The sequence below is a fragment of the Chiloscyllium plagiosum genome, chromosome 1, assembly GCF_004010195.1.
Source record: "Chiloscyllium plagiosum isolate BGI_BamShark_2017 chromosome 1, ASM401019v2, whole genome shotgun sequence".
Classification (NCBI taxonomy): Eukaryota; Metazoa; Chordata; class Chondrichthyes; order Orectolobiformes; family Hemiscylliidae; genus Chiloscyllium; species Chiloscyllium plagiosum.
This window is the reverse complement of record NC_057710.1, coordinates 94536769-94556688: the sequence shown is the minus strand read 5'-3', so window position 1 is coordinate 94556688 and position 19920 is coordinate 94536769. Positions and strand designations below refer to the sequence as shown.

Below are 19920 nucleotides of genomic sequence, written 5' to 3'. Positions count from 1 at the left end.
GACAGGTCCCGGCTGCCTCTGTGCACGGTTTACAAATTGTTCCTAATGTGTGAAATTTGTGGCCCATGCCAAACTTCTTCTCTAGGCCTTAGCCCCTTCAAATGGGATTCTGTCACAAAAGTAGCTCCCAGGGGGATTCACAAGGGATCAGAAATCACAGAGTCACAAAGCTTGGTGTTTTGAAGGCCCAATAGGCCCCAAAGGGAAAACAACAAGTCTGCTGTCTATACAACATGACAGCTGCTCAGATTAAGAGTTCAGCTTCAATTTTTTTCCAAGGAGCTTCTTCAAAACACATCCACAACAATTCAAAATAAATTTTATTTCATAATATACATATAAAGGATTTAATATTTAATTATTTCAATTTTTGGTGTCATACCAACACCATAGTAAGTAAATGAATTTGACACCTCTCCACTTGTCATTCAGAAACATGACATTGAGAAAGAGACAATGTTGGTTTACTAAAATCTCTAATATGAAATGCAAATTTGTCAGTACAAATGTGGGCTATTTCCATCCTCGTCCATCAATATTACTTTTTAATAATGACCAGGAAACAAAAGTATAAAGAAGAGCAAAGGTGTTCTGCATTGTTAAAAATGCATATATGCTAACCTGCAAGCTGAAAGGAGTGAATACCCTAATTATCCATGTGTGCCACATGGAATTACTAAATTCTAATCAGGTAAATTGGTATGCAGCTTTAGAAATTTAAGATATTGCTTCACCTAATTTGGAAGTGAGGTTTAAAACACACATTCAATGAAATATTGATAATATAAAAAAGCAGTCATTGCAAAGTTCAGTGGCCCTTGAATTGAAATCTTCACATTCTTTATTTCTATTCAAAAGCAAAGCAAAGCCTAAATCCTGGCATAAGAAAGGAAGAGTAGAAAAACCATCAAACACATAAATTAATTTGAATAATGTTGAGAATATTTAACTTTAAGCGTAAAAGCTTGCTACCAACAAATTCAGTGAAATCTTCACTCCTATATGGTCAGTCATGAATGCCACACACACACTGCTTATGTTACAAAATTTGGTGAAAATGCCGACTGTAACATTTCCACATTACTATATATTCTGAAGTAACAAGTACACATAGAGAAAAATAAATGAAACTATCTGAAGTTTTTCAGAATAAAATGCAATTTCATTGACCTGATTTTTGTCATTAGTATGAGACCGATTCTAAAAACAAATACCAATCATCAGTCAGAAGTTTATAGCTTTGCCAGGTCTGAATTCGTTTGGAACAAACATCTTATAACATTGTTAAAATTTTTAATACATTTCTGACTGCATCACATAATTAAAAAAGAAATCAGGGTCCAGATGTTGATTTCAGTTTGTAACCATAACAGGGTTGTACATCTATGTCTAAAGTACTGCTTTAATAATTGTGTAACTTGAATGAAATATCTGATACTACAAATACTGTACTGGTAGTGTACTTATCAACTAAAGATGATTCAACATACATGGTGTAGATTTTTGAACCTCTCTTGAAATTAATCTTTGATTTTGATAATTCGCTTTCATTTCCTCCCTCGGTGAATAGTTCCCAATTTAGCTAGGGAAGGTAGAATTATCCTCCATAACTGTTACTTAATAATTAGCCTCAAGAGGCATATTTATTAAGTAGGATGGTTAGGTGGGTCACTATGTAGGTGGGTCACTATTTTTTCCATGCCTATGCATTTAATTCCCTACTCCGATTCACTAATAGAAAGGAACTAATACTGCAGTTTACAAAATATCCATCATCTCACACATTGCTGGAATTAACAGGTTTCCAATAAAACACTCGCACAATCTGACAGTCTAATCTTCTCAGAGAGGAATCTCTGTAAAATGTAGTTTGATCAGTTTCATTTGCGTTTTAAGTAGATTTTAATGCCTCGCATCAGGTTTTCTATCCTTCACAAATGTCTAGTTATGTTGGCTTTATGTCTCTCTTTGGTATTGTTTATTATCATTAGCACAAAATGAAAATACTGTGATAATACAAAATAATTCCCTGTCTATCATATGACACATTGACATACATGAATAAATAATACTGCATGCACTTTTCAGCACTTCTTGAGACATCAATAATGATCGAGATTGCTGACATTGCACATGGGCAATACTTCAGAGGCAATAATGACTTATTTCACTTTAGATGCAGACAAACTTCTAAAATCCTTCCCCCTCCAATATCTCTTTGCATTATCTCTTCCATGCAACTATGCAAAACAAGTCACAGACAGTCATTAGCAAACAGAAGTCAGTAAATAAACAGTTAAGCACTTCCTTAAACAAGAGTGAAAAGACAACATAGAATCTGGTATATGTTACTTAAGAACAATACCATGTCTACTGCTGTCACAAACCTATAAGACAGTCCGAATGCTGACTTTACTGAGCAATTTAGAGCCAAAGTACATAGCAATTTATTTCAACTTCACATCTTTAACAACATATATTACACTTGCATTTCCAGCTGTTTGTTTTTATTAAAGATTTTGTACTAATCTACATCTTGACTTTTGTTTTGTGGCATTAAAATTATAAGTACCACCTTTGGATGTTAGTTACTTATAGATCATTGTGCTTTTCTTAGTTACTTGGAAGTATCAAGATAAAAACTTAGTTAACTTTGCATGGACTCAAGCATCTCAAACCCAATAGGATCTTACAAGGCTAGAGGTACAATCGGAAATGAGGCAATTTAATTGCTGGAATTTTAGCATAAATTGAAAACAATGCACAAGAATAAAAGGAGGCAAAAATGTTCTACAGAAATTTGGTAACTAAAAGAAATATCTAGGTCACGTCTTAATTATACATGTGCCATGTAAGGCACACATGAATAACTGGTTTAGTTAAAGTACAAATTAAGTTATAGGAGAAAGTTATGAGATAATCTACAGAATTATTATCCTCTTAACAACGCGCAACCTTTCTGATGCATGCACATGCACTGTTCAGCACAAGTCAGTAAATATAAAAGCAGGGACTCGAATTAATTATTTTTTGAAAATAAATGTTTTTTTTCTTCCCGGACTTGGATGTAAAACCAAACAGTACTATTCTGTCTGTTTAATTTGGCTAAAATGGCACAGAGTAGGGATCTCTGGTCCACACCACACAATACTGCTAACCACTGGGTAATTGTCAAGACTGAAATTAGCTTTTAATGGGAGTCTTGTGTGACCAAAAGTAAATGGACTAAAATATTAGAAGATAATCAGTCCAACAAATTAGATGATCTCCAGTGGGTAACTGACAATTTCTTGGTTGTAGCAAAACAAAATATCTTTGGCTATATTCCTTAATACATTTCAACACCCAGTCAAAACTAGTGCAGCTTTATTTTTGACAAAACTTTTAATATTACTTTAATTTATTTTTCAAACTTATCAATTTCTGGTTCTAATGTGACAAACTCTTCAGAGCATCTTGTAAATAGATTATCACAGTTTCCAAATCCATTTGGGAAATTTTGCAAATGCAAAAGATCTTTCACAGAATGATGATTAAAAACAAATCTGACAATTATTTCAGAAGAAATGACAGCCAACGGGCACTTGGACGTTGTCATATGCCTTTTCTTTCTGCAACATAAATGGTAAATGTAAATATCAAAACAAGTACCTCTCCAGAAATATCAGGAGCCAGTGGAATTGCAGGCCACAGTGATGAGTAGATTCCAAACAGCACCACCCACATTCCGATACTTCCCCAGATAGCCACATGGCTAAACTAGTGAAAAAAAAGATATCAAGATCACCTTACCAGATTATAGAGTAAAATTATCTAATATACTACATATCAACATAGTGCATTTATGATGCAGACATAACATTAAAAATGTGTTTATTCTCATGCTTTGCTGTTTAGTTGAGATTCAAACTAGCAGCTTTTAGACAACTTAATTTTATTTGCTTGTTTATAGGCAGAAAGGAAAGATTTTATCTGGTCACAATTTGTAGTGAAATTCTAAACAGGAGGTAGTTTCTGCCAGCAATGTTTGTGTAATTGGATGCAATTGGTTGAAACACACAAAAGATTAGAGAGTTTTAAACATGATTGAGTTATGCAAAGCACCTACAATCACATTCAGCGATCTTTTCCATCGCTTGAAGATTAAAATTTGTCATGATCAAGTTACAAACTGAAGTTGAAATTATTGCATTTGTCAACTGCAACAACAAGGTAAGGCTGTGCAAATTGTGTTTACCTCCCTAGGTATAAAGGCAGTAATTAAGCATGCTTTAAAACATCTCCATATATCAAAGATGACTTGTTTCTAAGAAACCAACTAGTGTACACTAAAGTAGTGGCCCACACTGTTCTTGTCTCCAATTTATGAAAAGGATATAGAAGCACTGGGAAAAAAAGTTATAAGGACGGTATTGGAATTGAGAGATCACAGCTATTGCCAAGATTCTCTCGTTAAGATTTCATCTTTAAAAAAAAAGAGTAGACTTCAGGGTGACTTATTGGAGATCTTTAACAGCTGAGCAGGGTAAATGGGGAAGCAATGCTTCCACATGTAAGATTATAAACATTGAGGAAACATAGTACAAAAATACTGGAGATTTTTTTGTGAAAAAATACATATTGACATATCATGTTCATAACCTTTCCTCAGACTTTGATCATCAACCTGAAATACAAATCCTCATATTTTTGTTCACAGATGTTACCAGGCCCAAATATTTCTTTTGTACTCTGTTTTAGATTTCCAGCATCTGCAGTAGTTTAGCTTTGTGTTTCTAAAAATACAGGATAATTACAAATAGATTGGAGAAATTTCTTTAGTCAAGAGGGGAGGAATGTGGAAATGGGTCATACATTATGATGATAGGTGAAGTTGAGAGAGATAAAATGTAAGGAGACTAGTCTGAAGTGTAAATGCCAACATTTATCAGATGGGCAGAAGGTCTGGGTTCAAACCCAACCTGCCCTAGATATGTATCATAACATTTTGAACAGTCTGATTAAAACTATCTACACTGGATGGGCAGAATAGAAGTGTTAAAGAGTTTAAAGTTTTTTAATCATGTTAAATCAGATTACTCACAGGTGGAGGACTCGACAAAATGATTATTATTGGTGATAAGCCTATTTCTAACTGTGTTAATAAAACTGTATCCCATTATCTCTCACAAATATATCAAGGCATACACACTTTAAAAAAATGAAAACGTTAATGGAATCAATTACATTCTATCAGACTGCACAATTGGAGTGGTCCACTGAATATTTTAAGGTTATGATTGTGCAAATTAATTTTATTGAAAATGTGAACTGTAACCTAAACAATGGAATTTTGGTTACTATCTCCTGATCATACCCAAAATGGGACTTCTAAGTTTGCTACTTAGTGAACAGTTATTTGTTTTATGACTCCTCTTCAGAACATTTCTGAAAAAGGTTTCATTTGAACTCAAAACATTACTTTTGTTTCTCTCTCCATAGATGTTAACAGACCTGCTAAGTTTCTCCAACATTTTGTGTTTATTTCAGATTTCCAGCATCTGTAATATTTTGCTTTTATTTGTGTGGATCAAGCATTTAAATCATAACTGTGGAGTGAAAGTCAGTTCTCTTGAGGGACTGCTTAAGAAGACAACAACAAATTTGGCACACAAATGCTGTGTCAATTTTTGAAGTAAAGAATATTTTCTTGTTAATATTGCCTGCAAGAAAGATAATTACTTCATAGAAAGACATGGCACAGAACTAGACTGTTCAGCTCATTGTCCTCAGCTAACTCTTTCAAAGAATCTTAGGAAGGCCTGCTCTTTCTTTGTAACCCTGCAACTACTTCCCTTCAAACATTTATAACATTGCTTTAAATGCTATTAAGTATTTTCCACCATGCTTTGCAGCAGTACATTCCAAATCAAAACAAATTTCTGGACGTTTTAACAAAAAGTGTTCCCTCACATTATCACCAGATTCTTTGCCAATCACCTTAAATATACAAGCCATGGCTACTGACCCTTCTGACACTGGATGTCGTTTAATTCATTTCTCTATCACATTTCCTTTTATCCTTCACAACATCAGCTCTGCAAACTCTTCACAATGAAATTCCTCATGCTGGTACCATTCCAGTAAACCTCCTCTATACACCTTTCAAAGCCTTTCTGACTTTGGTATTTAGAATTGTGGAAGAGTAAGTGAGGACTGCAGATGCTGGAGATCAACGTTGAAAAGTGTGGCACTGGAAAAGCACAGCAGGTCAGGAAGCATCTGAGGAGTAAGAGAATAGACATTTTGGGCATAAGCTCTTCATCAGGAGTGTCTAGAATTGACCATATTACTAATCAGTCATTTAACAAGTTGTGAGAGCCACATTATAGAAGGAATGTGAATGCATTAGATAGAATACAGAAGCAATTTACACAAATGGTTCCATGAATGAGAAACTTCAGTTGAGAATGGACTGAAAAATTTGGAATCGTTCTCCTTGGACAGGAGGCGGGAGAGAGGAGGTTCGACAGAGGTTTTCAAAATCATGAGCAGGCTGGATAGATAAGATTAGGAAAAACAGTTCCCACTTGTAAAATAACAAGAGGGCATAGATTTAAAGTGAAGTGAGTAAAAAGTTTATTACATAGTGAGTGGTCAGGATATGAAATGCACTTCCTGGAAATGTGATGGAGGCAGGTTCAAATGTGTGATTTCTTGGATAAAGTGCACAAGGGAAAGGGGGAATTATACAGGAGATTGGCCAAAGATAATGATACTGGTTTGAGGATCTGATGCAGGCATAATGAGCCTTCCTTTGTACAGTAGCAATTATGTGAAAACACGTTCCCTTTAATGTTTGCTCAATACTTCCCGTGGGACCCAACCCAATCAGATTCTCACTGTACTCTGCGTTTAGGTCTCAAACCACCTGCCATGTTGGATTTCAAAATTTCAGGCCAGCACATCAATTAAAATGGTCTATTCACAAACCAACTTCAAACATGGAACAAAGTGATAACCTTGCCATTAAAACTGGTGTGTGAATTCACCCTTAAGCTGCTATCTTCCCTTGTGATTTCACATTACCTGCAAGTTGGTCTCTTTAGCACTGAAATCAAAGTTCTGCCAATTGTCTATAAAGGAGGTTGATATATTGTGAGCGTGTACAAACACGAATGTCAGCTGATAACATCCTTTTAGCAATTTGTGATTAATAGATTATAATTCTTTTCCTGTTCATACTGTCAATGCATTCTGGTCATACAACTATCAAAGTGTAAGGACCATGTATTTTTATTTTGCATTTTTTTAAAAACTGGGGGTTGAAATGAGAAAGAAATTTTTAAAACTAATGTTCGAAAGAGTGGCTACAGTTTCAAAAGCAAGTAATCTGATATCAATAGTAGGTATTACAAACATCTGTTTGAACTGAACACAGTAATTGAAGTTCAGATTGCAAATGATCTAAAGCTAACAGCGTGTACTGGTGCAGCTCTTCCTGAAAACAAGTAATTGATTGGTCAATTGTGACAATTAGATTGTGGATTGTGACAATTATCAATGGCAGAGACTTTAGCTTGCCAACAACAGTGTGATCGGTTCATGGATGGCCGAGCAACTTGGAGCTGGAAAAAAGAGAGAGAAAGCTTGCAGATCTTGTCACAGCTCAGAAGCTGACTGTACTGTGCAGTCAAAAACTCAGTTTAAACTTGGAGAAAACCAGTCACCTTTTCTGCAGCAGTATATCTGTGACCTGTGAACTGACAGATCAGAGACATTTTCCAAGTGAATCAATTACTCTGTACTTCTTATAAACCAGTAAAAGCATCTCGAGAAAGACATCTGAACAAAGCAGTCTGGGCAGCCAACAGAGGATAATCTCAACATCAGATTCAGGACCGACTTCCCAGTTTTTCAATCTCCACCAATAATCTATTTTTCCCATGTGTGCGCGCATTTGTGTTTGTGTGTGTGTGAAAAAGGAGGAGTTCATAAGGGGATTAGATTTTTAGTTAATAGAAGTATGTGCCAATGGTTGGTATATGTTTATTTCCAGCTATAGTCTAATTAATTACAATAAATAATAATTGCTGTTTCATACAGAAACCAAGTCTGTGCTTTCTATTAACCTTGGTCTGAAAGTCAGGTACATCTGGGTACTGTGTGTACTTTTAAAAAAAAAACTTTAACATTTGGTAAGATGCCAGGAACAGTGGGGTTCGATTTACAGTGTGCTACCCCAGTGAGTCATAATAATAGTAACAAGGAAATGCACTCAAAATGTAACAGGAAAGGAGTTCAGATAGCAAAAATCAATGTCACATTAAAGGTTGTTTTAAGTAATTTCCAGAATGGAAAAAAAAAGCTAGAAGCACCCATCAGATCATTTAATACAAGCAGAATTGACATTTCGGTTCTGGATTCACTTTCTGACTTGGAAATATTAAGAATAATAGTAATTTAAAAAATACGAACAGAGAAAAGGAACAGCATGAGGCACTTTGCAGTTCTCGGTCTCAGCATGGACTGTATTATAATATTGGAAAATACTCAGCTTTACGTGGTGTGCTAGTTGAGTAAGAAACAGCATGGTGCATGAGATAGTGACCCTTTGTTACAGTGTGTTGATAGAGCAGTTTGCACTCCTGATGTCAAACCTGCTACTTTATTCTCACCTTCTAGGCCATATCAGCTAGTTCTACCTTGTCATTTTTCATGCTTTCATTTCTAATGCCTTTTCCATCTATCCATGCAGAAAATACATTTAGTTCTTAGTTTCTCATATATGCCTTTAATATATTTGATTTTCCTTATTATGACTCCTGTCTCAAGGAATCACCATTTGGCCATTTATTCACATAATCAGTTCACTCTTATGCCTTAAGATATATCTATCAGTACTTTTCCCTTCACTCTACTTTTTAATTGCTCATCCATTTGTTATATCTGCCTGTTCGGAGGAAGGGTTTATATATGAAATATTAACATGCATTCAATCCACAAAATCTGACTGACCCAAGTGCTTCAAGCACTTTGTATTTTTGCTTTTGCTTCCCAGATCTGCATTAATTCCCTCCAAAAAGGCAAGCTGAATCAGCAAGAGTTTTATTTTGAAAGGAGGATGCTCATAATTTATTACAACTATCTACATTTGGCTGAGTAAGTATATCTTTTGAATCTCACAGCAGTTGTAAATCAAAATAATCAAAAGATTACTCTGTTTATTTGTTAAAAACCGTATAATTAATAATAGGGTTTTATTTAGTTCAAACTATTCAAATTTTGTTTGCAGCACTACACTTCAGAGCTTTTTTGTAAGTTTGTTCTGAATGCTATATAATAGAAATCACAGGCACCGTGAAACTCCAAAAAGATAATAAAATTCTGATGGGAAAAACAGCTCATGCATAAAAATCTGGTTTCATTATGGTTGACAACATATGTTCCTTTTAATTAAAGCAAAAATAAAACCGGTGAGAACTCTTTCCTAGAATGAGAAGATGGCGCGGTTCATACAAGAAAAGAGTTTTAGCAATGGACATAAAGGACTGGTGTAATAATTTTTAACACCACAGACCAAAATCCTGTTACATTTTAGTTCCACAGAACATTTCCTGGAGAGTGTGCGTATGAAGTAAAGACAGAAGTTAATTAACCCACACTGGGAGCATATTGTCTTGATCTGGGTGGACAAATTTCTATTTTCCTGAAGAATATTACTCCATTTGGGAAATTGCCAAAAGCTTAGGACTGTGCAGTCTTAACCAGTATGGGGTTGGTGTGACCTTTGCTTCTTCACACCAAACATTCTGGAGGGCAGGAGATTAACATAAATGGGAAAAGTCCAGAGAGATAGCTAATTCCAAAATCTGCATTCATGACAGGGATGTTACATTCAAAGGGGCATGGATTGAAGTTATAACCTCAAAATTGTAACCTTAATTCCTCAGCCTATGTTCCCTGTGGACGTGGTTCCTCTGAGATCATGACAATAACCCAACAGAGAGAGAGAGTAGTTAACTGGAAATGCCCCTCAAACAGGGTCTGAATCTAAGAAAGTGAGGCAATGCATTTTTGGTGAAGTGATAACAACCGTTGGTTGGTGAACAAGACCCTTGAAACACAAAGTGCTGTAGGATACTGTTCCACACAAGGCAGCAGAAAATAAACCATATTGCCAACTTCGTAGCTCCTTTGTTAAATCCAATTCTTCTCATTTCCTCCATATCCTGAATACTCCAGCTTTCTAAATTCTCTTCATTTCTGTAAATTGATTCTTCACCTATGGCTTACGAGACAGCGCAATTCACATTCTTACAAACTCTTTTGCATGGCGCAGTATTTTTCTGATTTTCTTTTGGTTGATTTTGTTCAACTTACTGTGTACTCGCCTCGATGAGTGCAACTTAAATAACACAATGTTCAACAACAACCATGACAAAGCAGCCCACTATGGTAATTAATTCCATATTCACAAATGCATATTTTCTCCACCACTGATGCTCAGTAGTAGCTGTGCGCGCCATCTCCAGGGCACTGCAGAAATTCACCAAGGCTCCTTAGACAGCACATTTCAAGCAGGTGATTGTGTTCCCATGTACTTGCTGCCCTTATCCTTCTGGATGGAAGTGGTCATGGGTTTGGAAGGAGCCTTGGTGAATTTCTACATTTTGTAGATGGTGCTTGCTATTGAATATCAGTAAAGGAGAGGGTGAATGCTTGTGGATCAAGTGAGCTGCTTTGTCTGGATTGCTGCCAAGTTGCTTGAACGTTGGTGGCATTGCAAGTGAGAAGTAGGTTGAACGAAGTTAGAAACCGGAGGGCTAACATTTCCACATTATTTGCAAAGGAGTGAAATGCAAAATAAGGAAAGGTATTTCCCATGATGAGATCTAATGGAAGTTCGAAATCAAATCAAGCTTCACTGGGAGATCTCATAGTCTTTAGGAACATAAGAGCAGGAGAAATCCATTCAGTCCCTCGAGCCTGCTCTGTCATTTTAGATCTTGGTTTATTAACCACAGCTCTATCAAACTCAGTCTTGAACTTACGTAATGACTGATTAGCATTGATCAGTCAGGTAGAGAATTTCAAAACTTCATCATGCTATGAGTGAATAGGTTCTTCTTCGTTTGAGTTCTAAATAGTGTGTCCTTTATTCTGTGACTGTGTCACAGCCAGATCCTTGATGGCTAAATTATTATTTGCTCTTAATCCCTTCATTGATCTGAAAACGTAGCGATAAGTACAATTCTTGCTCTGCTTGCTCATTATAATGACAAACTGCGTAAAATGTTATGCCTATTAATACAAGTCTGAAACATGCATAGTTTCTTCTTGATTGTAGTGACAAACAAATCATAAATAACAAAATGATGTGATTTCTAAACTTGTTTGATGTTCATTTTTAGGATTAGTTCATGGATTATCTCTACTTACAAGAGTCCAGGATGAGGTCTCTAAACCAGCTTTTAAGCAAACGGTGATGACCACAAACTGTGGAGAGAACAAAATTCATAAATGTTAATCGACTCTGTACTTTGGTCACATAAAATTCACCAAAATAATGTTGTTAGCATGATAAATATAAAGTGTTGATTCCTGTGTACAAACAGATCCCAAATCCCTCAGAACAATACTGCCTTTCACTGATAACCCTGCTGCAAGTTATAGGTTTTAGTGAAGGATTCCTGACATGCATATGAAAGCACTAATATCAGCCGATCTTCAGGTGACCCATAAAAAGTAAACCTGCCAAAGCTCTGACTGTCATATTCCCTTTGGCTCAGTTGTAAGCTAGCCTGCCGCATCAGCCACCAGCTCAACACATGGTACACCTGATCTTGTGAATCCCTGCCTCTATCTCCACCCTGAAGAAAAATACCTTGCAAGAGGTTGAGAGAGATGTAGCTTCATTTATAACAAATATGGCAAAAATTCAGTTTCATCAGGACCCCGCCCTCTTCTGGTGGGTTCCACCTGCCAACGCCCACCTTAAACTACAGCAAGTGACTTCTGGAACCCCTGCAGATATTCTGTGCATAATTCTGGCAACATTCAGAAATGTGATTTTTTTTTCTTCTTCTTCTGAACAAATGTTCAAGTTTAAAGCTCTCAAAATTCTTTGAAGTTTAACATTTCAAACAGCAGTGTAATGAAAGTAATGGGTTAAGGTTTCCTGAGCACAATGCTGACTTCTTCCCTCCAGATGTAATTCAGTAATTCTCCTCCCAATCCCTTGAGGCTACGACAACACTCTTCCTGTGCAATTGTCACTTGTTCACTGTTATTCTCTTCATAGTGCTCAATTGCAGAAAACACAAGGGAGAGATGACTTTTCAACCAATACATCAGAAGCTTTGTGTCTGATTAAGAAAGGCTGAGAACACTAAAGAAATATTAATTACTACACTCAGTCTAGTTGTTAGCCCAGAGATCCATTGACTGAAAAAGTGATTTTTTTTTTTAAAAAAAGCTCTGCTCAAAAGAAATAAAGTTCACTTTGCTTAAACAGAGACATTTCAATCCTGATAAATAAAATTTCAGAATGAAAATTGCACTGCACTATTGACTGTTGATATTAAGATAGCAATCAACAATCTAGGTTTCCTTCATTGTTAATAGTTTGAACATTTGCATTTTTTTTCAGGAATTGCTGGGTTTTTGTCTCTGACTACACACTTTGCACAACAGGTTTTGTATCACTGGAGTCATTGTTTGGATAGGTTTTTAAGATGTGTATCTGTGATCACAACTGCTTTAAATTTCTCTGACAGGCAGCACTTTGTGTAACCTTAGAGTGTACTGGCCCTCTGAGCAGCCAGAATAATTCACCTTTGAGGGATGGAGACTTATTACGTTGAGTAATAAATGACTTCAGTGAATCTTGTGGTGGTTAATATTTTTAGCAGTGCTTTTAACAGATTCTTCCAAGATTTTCAGCTGTTTTGTGGTATACTGGACTAAGTGAATGATGGACTTTGACATGTACAATGGCATTTGAAGGTGCTGCAGGGTAACAGCTCTTATCCTCTCATATTTCCCAGCAGTGAGTTGAAATTTCTGACTCATCAACTGCAGCTTCCCATCACAATTCCCAGTACGTCAATGTCACAAATGTTCCACTTGCTGTATATCCCTTTTGTTTCCTTTTCTGGTTACGTACCAGAGCTCATATTTTATCTCAGGTCCTTATCTCAATTTTTGTTATTGTACTAAACTTGCTTGACTCAGGTTTCAGCTGTCTACCTCTTTGTCTTATCTCAATGATCCGGTATTTTCAATTTGGGTACAGCCGCATGTAAGAATATAGCTATCATACTTTTCCTTCGTTCATGTGATCTGGACATTACTATCTAAGCCACCATTTATTGCCCATTCCTAATTGCCCAGAGGGCAGTTGACAGTAAATCACATTGCTGTGGCTCTGAAGTCACATGTAGGCCAGACCAGTTGTCTTCCCCAAAGAACAATACTGAACTAGATGGGTATTTTCCCAACAATTGACAATGGTTTCATGGTCATCATTAGACTGTTAATTCCAGAGTTCTACTGAATTCAAGTTCCACTACAAGCCTTGGTAGATTTCAAACTCAGGTCTCCCAAATATTACCTGTGTCTCTGGATTTATGGTCTAGCGATAATACCACTAGGCCATCACCTCCCCATTAGCGATCCACAGAAATTACTGAACCAAACTTAGGAAATTAAAGTCATGTTCTTGTGGTCACGAGCAAGGCTAGGTGCATTACTGCTGTCCAAGTTCCTTCTGACCTTGCAACACTGCCTACTTCCTCTGATTTGGAGATGCCGGTGTTGGACTGGGATGTACAAAGTTAAAAATCACACAACACCAGGTTATAGTCCAACAGGTTTAATTGGAAGCACTAGCTTTCGGAGCGTCGCTCCTCACTATCACCTGATGAAGGAGCGTTGCTCCGAAAGCTAGTGTGCTTCCAATTAAACCTGTTGGACTATAACCTGGTGTTGTGTGATTTTTAACTTCCTCTGGGAGCTTCTGATCCCAGCTGAATCAGAAATGGGCAGCTTAGGCACTCTAGGATAAGTCTTGAGAACACAGGAGAGTTGGGCAAGGAGAGTACAAACCTTCCCCACCTCCTGTTTTGACAGTAACAGCTGTTTTCTGATAAAAAACTTTAAAGATTAGATGTTTCACTGAATGAATTAGTGAATAAGTTGATGCAAGGGCGAGTGGGTGAAAAGGCAAGTGAGTGAAGGAATGGTCCAGTGGGTCAGTTGGACAAAGGAACCTTCAAGTTGGGTGACCAGTTGTCAAAGGATCAAGGCCAACTGCCCTTCTCAAGGGCAACTGGGATGGAGAACACAAGCTGGCCTTGTCAGACATGTCCATATCTCATGAAAGGTTACATTGAAAAATTCTTGAAAATGAACCTGAGCCTTGATGCCAGAAAGAATGCGATAAAGCAGCATAGCAACAGTTTATACATAATTAAAATTTGCATATTATTGACCAAACAATCTATACATCATATGAGTGCATGTCCTTAAAGTACTTTGTAAAAAATATTATTTTCTATACTATATGTTTCGGCAAAGGTTTGTACTTTCCTGGTAATAGGTCACTCAGTGAAGCTCCTCCACAACAAACAAAAAGCTTTCTTCCCAAGACCTCATCAAGACCAACATCCTCACATCCTCCTGACCTGCTCAACCCTGCCACTCCACTGACTGGCCAGCAGGACAGTGGAAAACATCCTGAGCCTGCTTCTGGTCATCTTACTGATAGCCATTTCCTCGTCTTCCTGAGATATTCTCTCCAGGTTTTGGCAGAGCTGGAGGTGGCAGCCAAGATGATACAGAAGTTTGGGGAAAAAAATTAAAAAGATAGAGTTCAATTATCCAGAAACAAAAATTTCAATTCCAACAGTTTGGAATTTCTCACTCTTGCAGGCAGCTCTGGGATCAGTTCCCTGACAAATCTTGTGTGCATCCCACTACTCTCACAATTGACATGTGTCAATCACATCAGATGAAGTTTTCAGGTAACAAGTTACATTTACTTCCCCTTTCACTGTCAGCTGGTACCAGATTACAATGCCCATATCCCTAGCTCTGGACCAGGTGACCCAGTTTCAATTCCCATCTGCTCCAGAGGTGTGTTATACCATCTCTGAACATGTTGATTATAAAATATTTACAATGCCTTTGCTAAATAAAATACTGCTGGTGGTTGGGTGAAAGTAAGCAGACAATATTACTCTTAAAGGTCGACATCTTGACCAGCGTTTGTGTGAGCAGAATCATTATCAAAATCTTTCTTGGAACTTCATCCAGCTAATGAGTGCAGCATTATTCTAAATTATGTATATTTACTTAAAGACTGTGCATTTCATAAGAATATAGGAACATGAGTAGGCCATTCAGATCCTCAAGCAAGATCTGCCATTAAATGTGATCATAGCTGGTCTGTAGCCTAACACCATTTACCTGCCTTTGGCCTATTTCTCTTAATCAGGTATTCCTGATGAAGGGCTTTTGCCCGAAATGTCGATTTTACTGCTCCTCGGATGCTGCCTGAACTGCCTGTGCTTTTCCAGCACCACTCTACTTCTATATCTCTTAATGTCTTCACTTTAATTTAAAATTTACCTATCTCAGACTTGAAATTAACAACTGATCTAGCATCATTTGCCATTTGTAGAAGAAAGTTCCAAACCTCTATCACCCTTTGTGTGTAAATGTGCTTCTTAACATCTCTCCTATACAGTCTGGCCCTAATTTTTAGTCCATGCCCACTTCCCTTCCTTTCTCTTCCTAACCCAAAGACTTTTCACTTGGGCATTGCATTTTATCTCCAGTGAAGATAGAAACCTTTGGGTGCAAACTGGTCAGGTTCCACAGTCATTAACTAGCACTCAGCTGTTGGCACTGGCCCACCTGTTTTGACTGTAACTCTGATTCAATCAGGATTAAAGGTCTTTGTCTCAAAGAGCTGTGCCAAATGCATGACACTGGATATCTGCAGCCCTCCAGAAGCAGCACCTGACTTAACAGGACATTCTATGTCATTATGGTAGCAATATTAAAACAGGCATCAACTCCAGCTCAATGAGGAGTGTAGGAGAACATGCCAAGAGCAGTATTAGGCAAACCTCAGAATCAGACATCACATCTGGCGAGGTTTCAACAGAAACCTACACACATGCTGAAGAGTTGCAGCAGAACTAAGTGATCTCACAACTAACAGATCATATCAATGTTCTGCTGTGTGATTACATTCTATGCATAGTGGTAAATAATTAACTGAGGAATTGATTCCACCACAAGAATGCGAGTGACCCCAGCACGTAACTGAAAAAGACCAGGTGGAAGCATTTGTAGATATCTTCAGCTACAATGGACGAGTGAATGATTCATTTTGGTGCCCTCCTGAGGTGCCAAATGTCACAGTTATCAGTTTTCAGTCAAATTGGGTGACTCAATATGGTATTAAGAAATGATTGAGTGCTCAGTTATGTGAAAGCTATGAGCTCTTAGAGCATCTCAGCTATTGTATTGAAGATCTGTGCTCCAGAATGAGCTGTGCTTCAAGCTAAACTGCTCAAATACTACATTAAATGTAGTCTTACAATTTATGCTCTCTGTGACATTTGGGAACTAGTGTGATTCTGGTCTTAAAGCAACATGGTTCTGGTTGCTTTCTGCCACATGTGCAGGATACTGCAGGGCACACGTGTAGCACTATCCTGCGAGACTGCAATCCAAACAATGGTCCATCCACTAAGGGAAATCAATATTCAACTCATGTGCCTCTGTAGATATGATGCACCCACTAAAGATAAATCATACAGGAAACTTAATGATTTCATACACTTGAAAAATCAATGTGAATGGCTAGCTCAGTCTTTGACAAACTTTCCGGTTACAAGCTGGTTTATTATATGCTCTCCCCTCAAAAGATAACGAGATGAATTACTGCATGAACATCATAAGTTTACACAGCAGTTGAAAGCTTAATTATCCTCTGGACCTGAATCTATTAAAAGCAATCTCAGAATTCAAGATGACATGTAGATCAGAGATGGTAGGGAAACTTGTAGAAACAATTATTGGGAATAGAGTTAATAGTCACCTGGAAAAGTGCAGATTGATTCATAAGAGTCAGCATGGGTTTGTTTGGGGAAAATTGTGTCTGACTGGAGTTTTTTTGAAGTGGTAACAAAGAGTTAATGAGGGCAAAGTTGTTGATGAGGTGTACATGAACATTAAAAAAGGTATTTGATACAGTGACACATGACAGATGCAAATTATGGAATAAAGAAACACAGCGTAGTTTTTTTTTAAGAAAGTCTGAGTTTAGGAAACAAAGTGTAATGTTTATGGGTATTTTTGGGCTGAAAGAAGGTTTGCAGTGGAATCCCCTGAGATCCTTGCTTTTCTTGATATATAGCTGAGAGTTTGTGCATTGTTCTGGGCACCACACTTTTGGTAGGGATGTGAATGCATTTAAGAGAATGCAGAAGTTCACAAAAATTGAGGGACGAGAAGCTTCAATTATGAGGATAGATTGGAGAAGTTGTGACTGTTTTCTTTGGAGAGAAGCAAGCAAGAAGGGGAAACCTGCTAAAAGTTTTCAAAATCATGAGGGGTCTGCACAAAGTCGGTAAGGCAAGTCTGTTCCTGCTAGTAAAATGATAGAGTACCAGACAGCACAGTCTTCAAGCATTTTGCAAAAGAAACAAATGCGAGTTAAGGAAAAAAAAACCTTTTCATACAGCAAGTGTTTGGAATGCAATGTTTGGAAGTATAGTGGAGGCATGATCAATTGAGGCATTCAAGGCAGTGGATGATTATTTAAATAGAAACAACATGCAGACTTGGGGGAGAAGGTAAGAGTTTGGCACGAAGTCAAAATGTGCAGAGAGCCGGTGCAAACACAATGGGCCAACAGCGTCCTTCTGCAACGTAACAATTTTTTTTCTTAATCACTTGTGGGATGTGGGTGGCGCTGGCTAGCCAGTGTTTCTTGACTGTCCTGGTTGCACTGTGATTCTGAGTTTTCATGTTCCAGAGGATGGATACCTTATCATCTCAATACCACTTAAGATCATGAATGTGTGTGCAAGGTCTGTAGATATTCTTGAAAAGAGTGTCTCAAATACGTATTTCTCTGCTGATAGGTCAAATTTCATGTGCTGTCTTTGGTGATTAAGTCAACTAGCTGGGATGCTAGTTAAATTTTGCATTAAGAGTTGATGTGGTTTTGTGGTATTGGTGGAACATCCAGGTATGTATGTTTAGAAAAATAAAATTACATTTTCATATCTTTAGAAAATAACAAAAAAAAGGTGGTTCATGTGCATTTCCATGCATTTGTTAAATTTGGAAACTAGAAAATTATTTATATAACATTTATTTAGAAACTTTAAGCTATTCCATATGATTTTTCCAAATCATTGAAGATTTAAAATACTCATTAGATCTGTACATTTTTGATCTGCAAGTTCAGTAGAAAACAGCTAGGGAACTATCCTTATTGCTGAAGTTAACTTTCAGCAACTGTAGTCCTTCAATAGTTAGATGTCTGTTACAGCGCCATTTGACATTTCTTTTCCTAGCACTGCCAACTGATACCTGCTTTGGAGATTGTTTATAAATGGGGAATTTTATTCAGAATCCATTAGGGCTCCTAAACATGGAAAACATTCTGCCCATTATCATTTTCATTGCCAAAGGTCCAGCACAGAAAATTCTGTGTTCTCGAGCATTCTGCATTTTCTTTCCAAAAGTTCTTTACAGAATTGCTGGAAGAACTTTTCCACTGTTGATGTAATTGAGAAACTTGATTGTTTGAAAAGGATTATGTGAATATCTACCTCATTGCTATTTGTAGGGTAATGCGGTGTCATCATTGTCATGTTTGTATATTATAAACACTGCATTTCATAATAATGGACTCTAATTGAGATAATTTGAGACATTTGGGATGAGATGGGCTGCAAATGATCACAGTTGAGTTAAAGAAGCAGATCAAAAGGATCAGGGTAAATTCAATACGAAGGTATATAGAATACTTCAAGTTAGAGCTAACAGAAGATGTAGCTTTGTAGACTTATTTGTTTTATTATTTGGATGTAAAAAGATTCAAGATAAGGCAAAAATATTTATCAGTCTGGAGACAGCAAATACATGATTATTGTGTTGACAACAGAATTTCTATGGGAAACAAACATTTAAATAAGTACCTTAACTTTAAAAAGTGTTAAATGTGATTTAAATAATCTGGCAAAAATCTGGTAGAGATAAAGCAGCCCAAAATACAGTTCAGCTAACAATGTAGATGCGATGAGCTTCAGTGCATTAAATAGCCTTTGCCTTTCCTCGGAGAGATAAAAAAAACATTTTAAATCTTAAATTTTAAACCTTAAATTTCAAAAAAATCATTCATGGAATGTGTACCACTGGTTAGGCCAGCATTTATTGTCCAAACCTAATTGCCCAGAGGGCAGGTGAGAATTAACCACATTGCTGTGGCTCTGGAGTCATATGTAGGCCAACCAGATATAGACAGCAGTTTCCTTTCCTAAAGGACATTAATTAACTGGATAGATTTTCCAACAATCAACAATGGTTCCATGTCATCATTAGACTCTTAGTTACAGATTTGTTTTGAATTTATGGTAGGATTTAAACCTGGGCCCCCCAAACATTGTTGTGGTTCTGTTCGCCGAGCTGGAAGTTTTTGTTACAAACGTTTCGTCCCCTGGCTAGGCGACATCATCAGTGCTTGGGAGCCTCCTGCGAAGCGCTTCTTTACCTGGGTCATTACCCAAACATTACCTGGGTCTCTGGATTAAGAGCCTAGAGATAATACCACTGTGCCATTGCCTTCCCTGTAAACTGGTTCTGTAGGACAATCGAAGAACTTGAACTTGCTGTTTCTTAATTAGAAACTGA

General features: G+C 37.1%; 1 protein-coding gene across 4 annotated transcripts in view; it reads right to left on the bottom strand.

Annotated features, from left to right (window-relative positions):
• The window catches only part of atp8a1 (ATPase phospholipid transporting 8A1), a 354037-nt gene that overhangs the window by 32577 nt on the left and 301540 nt on the right, over nucleotides 1–19920 (bottom strand). For 3 of the 4 annotated variants that reach the window (XM_043691984.1, XM_043691994.1, XM_043692012.1), the window contains 2 exons: nucleotides 11422–11478; nucleotides 3652–3759 (listed from right to left, as the gene is read on the bottom strand). In XM_043691984.1, the coding sequence (XP_043547919.1) occupies nucleotides 3652–3759; nucleotides 11422–11478 (165 nt within the window). Of the gene's footprint in view, nucleotides 1–1959; nucleotides 2241–3651; nucleotides 3760–11421; nucleotides 11479–19920 lie in introns of those variants that run through there. The other variant, XM_043692004.1, reaches the window with a different exon arrangement.